We start from the raw sequence: 11,286 nt of genomic DNA on the forward strand, positions 1-11,286 counted from the left end.
TATGCATTGGAAAATCTATGCTTTGTTTTACTTTAATTATTAATTATTTCTACATTTAATTATTAATAAAATCAAAATCGTAGTTACTTCCAACCGAAACACTTAAATCAAAATCATGTTATTATTCAAAGTTTTTATAGTGTTTATATAGTTAACATCTTACAAACTACTATATAATTATCAATAAATTATTCGTTATAAATGTAAATTAAATATTCAAATAGACCAAATAGCAATAAATATAATATTATGATTTAGTGTAACTCATGCTCTGCTCGGGAGGTATAATCACAATATATGATTTCAACAATTATCTATGAAAGTTAATTGATTATAATCAAATGGAATACTAAAATGTCATGCATTGGAAAATCTATGCTTTGTTTTACTTTAATTATTAATTATTACTACCTTTAATTATTAATTATTACTTTAATAATTAATTAATTATATTACATACTATCCTGCTTTAATATATTAATTAATAAAATAAGATAAAATAAGAATAATAACGATTGGAAAACCCATGCTTAGTTTTATTTTAATTATTAATTATCACTACCTTTAATTTAATTCTTGTTTTGGAGACTATCCTACTTTAATATATTAATACGACATCGAGCGTATAAGGCATGATGTAAATAATATTAAGATTAAAATATAATTATAATTTATACATATTATGTTGTAATTTGTTGTTCTATTTGTAACAATTTTGTGAAGAATTTGTAACATTATAAATCTTATAAATAAACATATAAGATTTATAATGTTCACCAATATATTGCAAATCAAAATACAAGAGCAATTTGTAATATTAATTTGTTGTTCTAAGTGATTGCATGCAATGGGAATCGAATCATGGTGACGATTGTTCACTAATAGATTATAAATCTTATGTCAATTCTTATTCTTAATATATTATATTATAAGTTTGATATGTTATATAATGTGGATAGTATTTTTTTTGTGTTATTTTTTTTATTCGAAATCATTAATTAGTATTTAATATATTTTAATGGAATAAATTCATCAATAAAAATTCTAAATATTATATATAGATAATGTGTTAGCCCCATGAAGTCCGTCCATCTTATATACTGTTGGGCAGACCTCATCCCATATTAAGTCCGCTCAACCGGTATTGGGCAGACTTCATATGGGACGAAGTTTGCCAATACCCGGTTGGGCGGAAGAAGTCCGCCAAGCGAACTCTATACTAGATGAGGTTCGCCAAATACTGGAATGGACGAAATTTATCGTAAATGAAGTTCACTTGGTGGACCTCATCTAGTATAAAGTCCGCTTGGCGGACTTCATCCTTCAAAAACCAATCCAGAGCCAAATATACGTGTTTGAAGAGTAAGACATTTAAGCAAATTAAGGCTGGGATATACTATGTCAAAGTCAGTGAGACAGATAAGAAAAATTTGAGAAATTTAGGGTAGGCAATGCCCACCATTGGCTATATGTGGTTCCGCCACTGTATGCAGAACATCTTTGTCCTTAATCTCTTATAACAAAAACTGATACACAGCCATATTCTTGCAGAATATCTTTGTCTAATGCATAAATAGTAATTCATATTGCTTGGCTACCTTGGGTTCCAACTACAGTCTCATTCAAATCTATCATGTGTGATCATTGACCTTCAATCTGAAAAATTAAAAATTCAATGTAAAAATATGAATTATATGTAAATAACTAAAAAATAAATACGTAAGGATGGATCATGAATTATTGAAATGGTATTGTACCTCATCATCGTTACTTCCACGAGCCCCACGACCTCCACGAGTTGAAATCCTACCTTTGTTTTGATTAACTTCCCGTGATGATTTGTACCGATTACTCCTCGGCCTTCCACGACCACGAGTAACATTTGGATCCAAAATTGGCATACCTCCAATTTCCAAATTCTGATCTCCATCCTACTCTGTGTTTATTGTGATAGATTCATTAGCAGGCATAGTATCATTCCAATTAATTAAATCATTCTTCAGAGCTGCCAAGCGTCTTTGTATAAACTCCATCTTCTCTCTACTACCAAAAGCCATATCAGTACATTCCTGAAAGTAACATTCCACTTCCTTGAATTTCTTGAATTCATCAGTCATGTGAGGATAACCTCCAGCAAAGAAAATCTTATAATGGCGCCTGATAACATCTTTTCTACACCTCCTTAATATATATCTCTCATCGATAACTTTCATGTCTTTAAAGGACATTAACTTAAAGATGTGGCAGCAAGGTATGCCCTTGAATTCAAATTTATTGTAATTGCAGCTTAAATAGTCACCATTCTCTCTGTACTCAACAATGTAACTAAACTCCTTATGGTACCAATTATTTAAGATGCATCTCTCCATTATTTTATATTTTTCGATACCTATCATAGTAGCTACTGCCCTTGCTTCCTCTTCAGTTGGCGGAATAACATGGCAGTACAACAAGCGCCTGATCTCATTTTGAACTAACTTGAACATTGAATTTGTGTATGCCTGTTGGAACTGTATTTCCCAATCAAACTCTGATATGCATTTAATCACCTTACACTTCGAGTCGCAGTCAGCCAGGAACTCTTTATGGATCTTAGTACTCATTGCAATCTCATATTGTTCAACAAATTGTTTGAGTGTGCTCATAGAGTGAACATAACCATAAAAAAAAAGCATGCATTCCCTCACTCCGTTGAGTAGAAACCATACCACCCCAGAAATTGTGATGCAGATAAACTGGTGCCCAACTTTGCCTTTGATTAAAAAGGTCTTTTAGCCAATCATTCATTTCCAATCCATGCTTCATCAAGAATTCATTCCAATTCCTCTCAAATATTTCAATAGTGAGACTATCATATACAAGAGCTTTGAATTCGATAATTGCCTTGTTAAATTCAACAACATTCCTAAACTTCTGAGGCAGTTTGCAAAGGATATGCCACAAGCAATACCGATTAATAGTGTTAGGCATAACATCAGTGATAGCGGACTTGATGCTTTCGCATTGATCGGTTAAAATAGCATTAGGATGAATATTTTCCATTGCTTCGAGCCAATTCATAAAAAGTCACTTGAATGATCTTGTGTCCTCATGTGTAACTAGTGCACAACTTAAAAGTATTGATTGTCCGTGATGATTTATGCCTACAATTGTAGCAAAAGGCATTCTATACCTGTTCACAAGGTATGTTGTGTCAAAACTGACAACAACATGAAATTCTTCATATGCGGCTTTTACACGAGGATGGACCCACAACACATTAGTTAGCATGCCTTCGTCATTGACGTTCATCAAATGAAAAAAGTCCCCGTCTTTTTGTTGCATCCTTACAAACAACTTCCGAATGGCCTTTGCATCTCCATCACCTAGTCTCAGCCTTCTCCTACTCTTAATGAAATTTCTGCAGTTTTTAGGCAAGCATCCTAAATTTTGTGGCCCACCAGCTTGAACTTCTAGCATTCTAACATTCTTACATGGCCTTATGCCTGCAATATCATTGGCTTCCAGTTGTCTCTTCATGTTAATTGTCAAATTCCTATGGGTAGGCATCAAAATAGACATATCAGGTTGCAATTCATGGTTGTGTTCTGATATTGTTTTTGAAACCTGCCAAACTTCATTGTCTCTCGTAATTGCATTTACTCTTGCAGGACAATTTATCCTCTTTGTAGACTTCTCAAATTGTTGTTTCCTTCCTCTGTCACAGCAAATTGTAACATACTTGTAACTTTTACCACTCTTTTTATGAGCTGATCTCTTGGCAACAACGAAACCTAAAACTCTTACATGTTCTTGATAAGCATTCATCAGACTCTCAATACTGTTAAATATCATACTTGGTAGAGGTCCTTCTTCAGCATTGACGTTATTGGATTCTTTCAAATTGTTGTTAATATAATCAGCTGCCGCACAATCAGATTGTTCTTCACCTTCTCATTCTTCGCCAATCAAACTATCATCTTCTTCGAAACCAAATATCTCTTTCAATAATTTATGTTTATGCTCATTATTATTTCTCTCATTATCATTCTCCATTTTCTGGTTAAGAAGCTCTTGTCCAGCCAACTCGTGGAATGAAATGAAAAATAGAAGAAGAGCTGTGACGCCCCACTTTTTGGGCGCGTTATAAACTTGGGACAATTCCGGGACAATAAATTTTTTTCTTTTCTAACTTAATTCTAAATCACATCATTCCTCGACTCCGTCCCAGAATTCCCATATATTAATCTCGAAAGAGAATCACTATACACATCAAATGCGGAAGCAAAGATCGAAACCTGATATCTTAACATTAATCATAAATAAATTCAACATCTTCATTAACCACAAAGATATACATCAACATTCCTCAAAACCCATTATTTACTACTTTAATATATATAAAAATTACATAATTAATTTACAAAATTATACATTAAACCCCAAATTTATTCCTATTACGCTAGTGCACTTCCATAATTGCAACTATGGCCTTAAACCTCAAATTAATTTACATTATAATACCGAAAATCCATAATTAATAATCCAAATCTTAGTTGAAAATGACGATTTCATCCTAGTGTTCTCATTGGGCTATCGTTTCATCCCAAAACCACTGAAAGGTTGCTTATTACATAAAATCGGAGCCCCCCTAGGGTTTCGTTGATTTTTCGGGAGTCTCATTCGATGATTCGATTTTACAGCCTAAATGGCAGCTGTATTTTAGCTGTACCGAAAATCGTTCCCGATTCGATTTATTTTGATACCATAAATCCTATCTTGGAACACTCATCGAATCCATATAATTTTCCTTAAATAATTTCACTCCGAGACATTCCCTGCAACCGATTTAGTACGTATAATTGCTATCAAACCCATTTTTCGATATTCTAAAGTCATCGAAATTATGTGGCAACTTTATACGAACATGGGGTATTATATTCTCCCCTCCTTACAAAAATTTCGTCCTCGAAATTTGCCACTTGTCCTATATCTCAAAATTTCATCATTAGAATCAACACCTGATTGATCAACTAAAGAAGATCCCACTTGAAACTCGTGAATACCAAGGCACATATCAAAATCCGAACCTTTGGACTGACCATGCTCATCAACCAGTACACTTGGCAACCATGCACGCTTTTCAAATTTCTCTTTGAAAACTCACAACCTCATATCCCCGACCTTGGGCCACGGGTCTTATCTCGAGCTCCTATCCAAGTCGGTACACATATCGTCGTAATGCGCCTGCAACTCTCATATCATCAATTTTCAATTTTCTTTCCAATTGATATCCCTAATCACGGCACTCCTCTAATTTCGATTTCCTACAATGTCATCTATCTTGAACTAATCAATCATGTTTTGATAATCTTCCAACCTTAGCACAATAGTCCCTGATCTCGATACATCTTGACTTTTATCAAACTGATCCTTAAAGAAATATTTTTATGTCATCAAACTATTTCACGAATCCTTGGATCCAAAAACATCACAGTTATACGTCATCACCTATTCTTGAAACTAGTTATGCCTTACCTTAGGTCATATCATTGCTTGATCTTTACTCGAGCCAACCTATTCGAGGTTTCTTATGACTGTTGTTTCCTCATTCTCGTAGGTATTTATCACCTAATATAACCTCAAGTTTCTGACAATTGACCATAATCATCTTCTAATCATGTCGTATAATTATCTCATCAAGAAATCTTTACAGTTTATAGATTTTATTTGTCTCCAAATCTTCTTTTCGTAATCTAACTTTTAATATCAATTGAAATCTAACGTTATCTTCCAATCGAGCAATTCTAATATCTATTTGTTCTTACTCACAACTCAAATAAGTCCTCATACTTTTCAAAATGATCCTCAAATAACATCTTATAAAATCAGATTAATTATTTGATCCTCAAATTTGCTTGAATTAATCCTCGAGTAATAACGTTTCATATCAATTGACTCTAAATATGCTCGATCATTTTCGAAGCTACTTACTTAGGTTACCGATCTTTGCTCAGAGTAATCTTTTCCCAAAACTTTCAATTCGTCTCCCGAAATCTTATCAGGACATTTGACTTTTTGGAACTTCATAAACTTACGGTGCTTACGACAATCAACTTTATTCGTACTATTCTAGTCTTTTAGTCCACACATAGCTTAGCATCTATTAACCTCAAGCCATCATTAGTAAATTCTGACTCATTATTTAAGAAATAGTCCCAATAAATTTTTCGGGAATACGTCATAGCATTTCTCTTGCTTACTATATATCCACAGGCTCATCATTTTTTTTTTTTTTAAAGCCCGATAATTTACGTCCTCAATCAGGCCACTTATAGCTAAGCATCTAATAACCTTAAGTTATTATTAGTGATTTCATAACCCCGATAAATCTTTCGTGAATATATCCTAGAATTTTTCGGCTTTTCACTGACTGCAAGTGCTTGTACTACGGATCAATAGGCTCCCCAGAATTATAACTAGTTGACATCGCTCAGCTATACATCTCCCAATTTGCCTACCAGGGTTACCTAAACTAACCGTCTAGCCATACGAGAGTTTCATTCTCCAAATCGAAAAATATCAGATCTCTAATCGATTTGCAGCTTCTCCTACTGTGACCCGTCATCTTGGTACATTTGCCATCACTTGATTCTCTTAATCACGTACAAAATTTTCAAGACGTCAATCCATAGCTATATTACTAGCTAGAGCTGGCAGGTACTTTACATCACTAATGGTACTGCAATCCTCGCTGAATTTCTTCTTGGAAACCCTAAAGTTTCATCGTGAATCCTTACTTCCTCAATCAATTCTTTCAAGAAATTATTTAAGAATCTCAAATTGATTTATCTCCGAAAATCTCGAATCAAATCACGATATCTAGTTCCAATCATCTTCTGTGAACTTTATTTCTTGCAATTATGGCTCTCAATCTACCATTTATCATGGGGCTTCCGAGTTTTCTACGTCGGTTTGACCACTGACAATTTTACCTGATTTTACAGGTCTATACTAAATCGCAGTCACAACCTCCATTGGCTAGGTCTTTTTATCTTTCTCCCTTAGGGTAGTTACGATCTACCAGCAACTCTTTCATTTTTCGATACCCGAACTCTACTTTGAACCGAACCTATCATCTCATGATCCCATTGCCCTACTAAATATCGCGGCATTCTATTCCTCGAGCTTCGCATTGTTCTTTGTGTCACCTACTCCCAAGATGACCGCGAACCCTGATACAATTCTTTAAATAAGACACTCAATCCATTTCATTTCGAGTTGATTCTCCGGCTCGATCAATCATAACTAGTGGTACACCTCGCTCCTAGACCATTAGGACTTAGACCCATACAAGGTACAGATCCTACTGGGTTGTCTTAGATCTTTAGCATATGATCATCTCCCAATCAGTCTGTTATGATGCTTCGATTGACGGGCTTCCCGTACCTTATCGCAAGCCATCCATCAACCATCTGCATGTGGGTCCCTAGATCCAGATTTGTCACTGCAAACACCGAACCAGTAGTGTCGTCACGCTGCTAGGGTTCTTATCCCGTCCCTGCGAGTCACATCGGTTGCACCACCGTTGCCTTATCAATTGGCGCAACTCTTATGCCATCATTTGGCCATCTTCGGCCTCTTGTTTGACCCAATCTGTTAGATCCCTGATCTTACTTCTAAGACACTAAATGGTCCTCAAAATACTTATCATTTGATCCTAGCTTAACAGCTAGGCTATGTCACATCAAACTAATCATCCATGACTCAATCATTCTCGATAACTACCAGCTATCTGTCATTCATCACAATGATGACCTCAAATCAACAGTCTCTAAATCTCTCAGATCCGTAATCACGGTTACCGAGTCAACCTTATACTCGAATCATATCATCGGTTTCTAACTTCAATAGTTAGATCATTGCATTAACTTCCATAAGGCTTTTACTATTCACTGAGAATAGTAATCGTATACTGGAATAGTGTCTGTATGTGAATAGTACACCAAGTAAGTTCCCAGGAAAGAGAAGTGGGTCACAAATGGACACATTTAAATACCAAGTCTTTCCTTAGCCAGAACTTGCCTAGACATGCACTTCCACTACTCAACACTGAAATCCAGTAACCTCTAAGCCTTCAACTGACCATCCTGGAATCTCTTAAATAGGGATTTTGCCTTACTAACCATTAATTTCCTTCCCCTAAGCCTCCACTTGGGGTTCTTACTAACTGGTTCTGTCAATATCGGATCCTCTTAAGTCCCCAAATTGCTATTCCCTAATCTCTAAATAGGATTTAACTTCGATATCAACTACATCCGAGTCACTTAGGGCTTCTAATAATCTTAAGCTCTGATACCAATTGTAACGCCCCGCTTTTCGAGCGCGTTATAAACTTGGGACAATTCCGGGACAATAATTTTTTTTCTTTTCTAACTTAATTCTAAATCACATCATTCCTCGACTCCGTCCCAGAATTCCCATATATTAATCTCGAAAGAGAATCACTATACACATCAAATGGGGAAGCAAAGATCGAAACCTGATATCTTAACATTAATCATAAATAAATTCAACATCTTCATTAACCACAAGGATATACATCAACATTCCTCAAAACGTTCAAAATTCAAAGTAGCAGAACTTAAATACATGGGCTACATAACATACATTTCACTCTTCATGCACTCAGCTAAATGCCATTTCATGTCTCATTTATCCTTGTATTTGCTACCATTTCCACCTGGAACATTTGAATATTCCATGGGCAAAACCTAAGTTAGATGATGAATCATCTAAGTAAAGGTACATAATGCTATGTCATGTGTGTATGCAATGTCTTTCATCGTAAGTGTCAACTGCACCCCTCATGCTGCCTACCATTTTGCGGCCCCCTATTTCGAGATCGAGATGTATGGGTGCACCCTTGGTAAAACAGCGGTGCCAGTTTGTACTCCCTACGACCTCAAATGCGCGTGATCAATGATATCAACGTGTATTTATGCATTTCATAGTCATGTATGTAGTCTACGTGATGGATACATATCAAGGCATGTCAATATGAAAACATTTTCGAGGAAGTACAACTTACCTTCTCAGGCTTATCGGGTTACCTCGATATCCATGCCTGGCCTCTTGCATCGCCTCGATTTGCGTGCCAACCTCAAAATTTGCACGAGTCTCTTGAACTTCAACCTCAAAGCATCCTAATCACCATAATTATTTAAATAAATATTAAAATCTATTTTTCCATAATTTCTAGTATTTTCTATAATTTTCTCTCTATTTCTTCCTATTTTTCCTCAATAATTTCAAATTAAATATTTCTAAAAATATTTTCTCAAATATTTCATTACGAAAATTCATAAAATAATATTCTAAAATTTTTGAAATTTTTTAGGAAATTTTACTCACCTTAACTTAGCATCTCCGATTTTCTCGATATGCGTGCCATATTCCCGAAACACGTGCTCGGACCGTTTTTCTTGCCAAAATCTCCGGGATATTAGCAAAACATAATTTCCTATTTTTTTCGGGATTTTTTAAGATTTTTCCCAAATTTTCCTATTTTCTTTTCTTTTCTTTCTTTTTTTTTTTTTCTTTTTCCTTCCACTATTCATCATCTTCTTTGCTTCTTCTTCACTGCACCCGCGCACCACCTGCCCAGCTTCTTTCCATTTTTTCTTCTTTCTTTTTCTTCTTCTTCTTCTTCTTCTTCATTTTCTTCCTCCTACCAGCGCTGCCTGCAACTCGCGAACAGGGGCTGCACACAGCCGCCGCTCGCCACCCACTTCCATCGCCGCTACTGCGGCCAATGCTTCCGCCACTAGCCATGCTTTCGGCCGCTTCCGTCTCAGGCCGTTGCTGCTTGCTCGCGCGCTGCCTAGCTGCTGCTCGCGGCTACCATGGCTGTTAAAGCTCGCGGCCGCCATGGCTGTTGCAGCTATGTGGCCGACTCCTTCGGCCACCGACACGGCCGCACCAGCCTCCTCACACACCCATTAGTGCCGCCCACAGCTGCTGGTCGTGGCTTACTACCAGCGGCAGCCATGGCCGCGACCACCTTGCTTCCATCTCTCTCTCTCTCTCTCTCTCTCTCTCCCTCCCTTGCTTCCCTCGGCCTTCCCAGCCCAAACTCGAACTCCTCTCTCTCACATCTCTCGGCCAGCTTCTCCCATGCTTCCATTTCTCTTCTCCCATTTCCCTGTCATTCTCTTCTCCAAGCTCCCTATTTATAGCAAAATGTAGCTTAGGCATTACTCAACTTGCAAAATCTTCCAAGCTTGCAGAGGTAAGCTTCAGTTGCAGACGCGTGGCCGATTTGCGCAAATCGCGGATGATTGATTTCAGGGCATGACACACACGCGCACTGATATATATCACGCGGCGCATTTAATTCCTCAAATCTCGCTGGCTTAATCTCCCATTCTTGCGCAAATCTTGGCCGATTTTGCAGAGGCGCGACTGGTTGCAGAGCATGGCTAAGTTGGAGAGCGTGGGAGGAGTTTGCGTGCATAATTCTATCAATTTTGTAGAGGCTCCTGCTCTGCTGCGTACATACATATATATATAATTATTTACTACTTTAATATATATAAAAATTACATAATTAATTTACAAAATTATACATTAAACCCCAAATTTATTCCTATTACGCTAGTACAGTTCCATAATTGCAACTATGGCCTTAAACCTCAAATTAATTTACATTACAATACCGAAAATCCACAATTAATAATCCAAATCTTAGTTGAAAATGACGATTTCATCCTAGTGTTCTCATCGGGCTATCATTTCATCCCAAAACCACTGAAGGGTTGCTCATTACGTAAAACCGAAGCCCCCCTAGGGTTTCGTTGATTTTTCGGGAGTCCCATTCGACGATTTGGTTTTACGGCCTAAATGGCAGCTGTATTTTAGCTGTACCGAAAATCGTTCCCAATCTGATTTATTTTAATACCATAAATCCTATCTTGGAACGCTCATTGAATCCATATAATTTTTCTTAGATAATTTCACTTCGAGACATTCCCTGCAGCCGATTCAGTACGTATAACTGCTATCAAACCCATTTTTCGATATTCTAAAGTCATCGAAATTATGTGGCAACTTTATACGAACATGGGGTATTACAAGAGCTCTTGTCCAGCCAACTCGTGGAATGAAATGAAAAATGCTACTTTACCTGAATTAGTTGACGCACAGGATGAAGTCAGCCCAGACTAATGTAACGGACTTCAATTGTGTTTAAGTCTGCCGGTGGGAAGATGAAGTCCGTCGAATCGTAGGGCGGACTTCAACTGCACT

At 36.7% G+C, this 11,286-nt stretch overlaps 1 protein-coding gene across 1 annotated transcript; it reads right to left on the reverse strand.

Annotated features, from left to right (window-relative positions):
• Nucleotides 1-1,641: 1,641 nt before the first annotated feature.
• LOC127788224 (protein FAR1-RELATED SEQUENCE 5-like) lies at nt 1,642-3,834 on the reverse strand. Its single transcript, XM_052316335.1, has 3 exons — nt 3,148-3,834; nt 1,758-1,931; nt 1,642-1,656 (listed from the first exon to the last, which is right to left on the reverse strand). The coding sequence occupies exons 1-3, from the start codon at nt 3,832-3,834 to the stop codon at nt 1,642-1,644; spliced, it is 876 nt and encodes a 291-aa protein (XP_052172295.1).
• Nucleotides 3,835-11,286: the final 7,452 nt, after the last annotated feature.

Source organism: Diospyros lotus, chromosome 13 (genome assembly GCF_014633365.1).
Source record: "Diospyros lotus cultivar Yz01 chromosome 13, ASM1463336v1, whole genome shotgun sequence".
NCBI classification, from domain to species: domain Eukaryota; kingdom Viridiplantae; phylum Streptophyta; class Magnoliopsida; order Ericales; family Ebenaceae; genus Diospyros; species Diospyros lotus.

Excerpts from the sequence above, each read along its gene's own strand:
- LOC127788224 (XM_052316335.1), bottom strand. The coding sequence starts at position 3,834 with ATGATATTTAACAGTATTGAGAGTCTGATGAATGCTTATCAAGAACAT. Across the intron at positions 1,932-3,147 it reads GAATGCCTTTTGCTACAATT|GATGGAGATCAGAATTTGGA; the intron begins GTAGGCATAAAT and ends AACACAGAGTAG.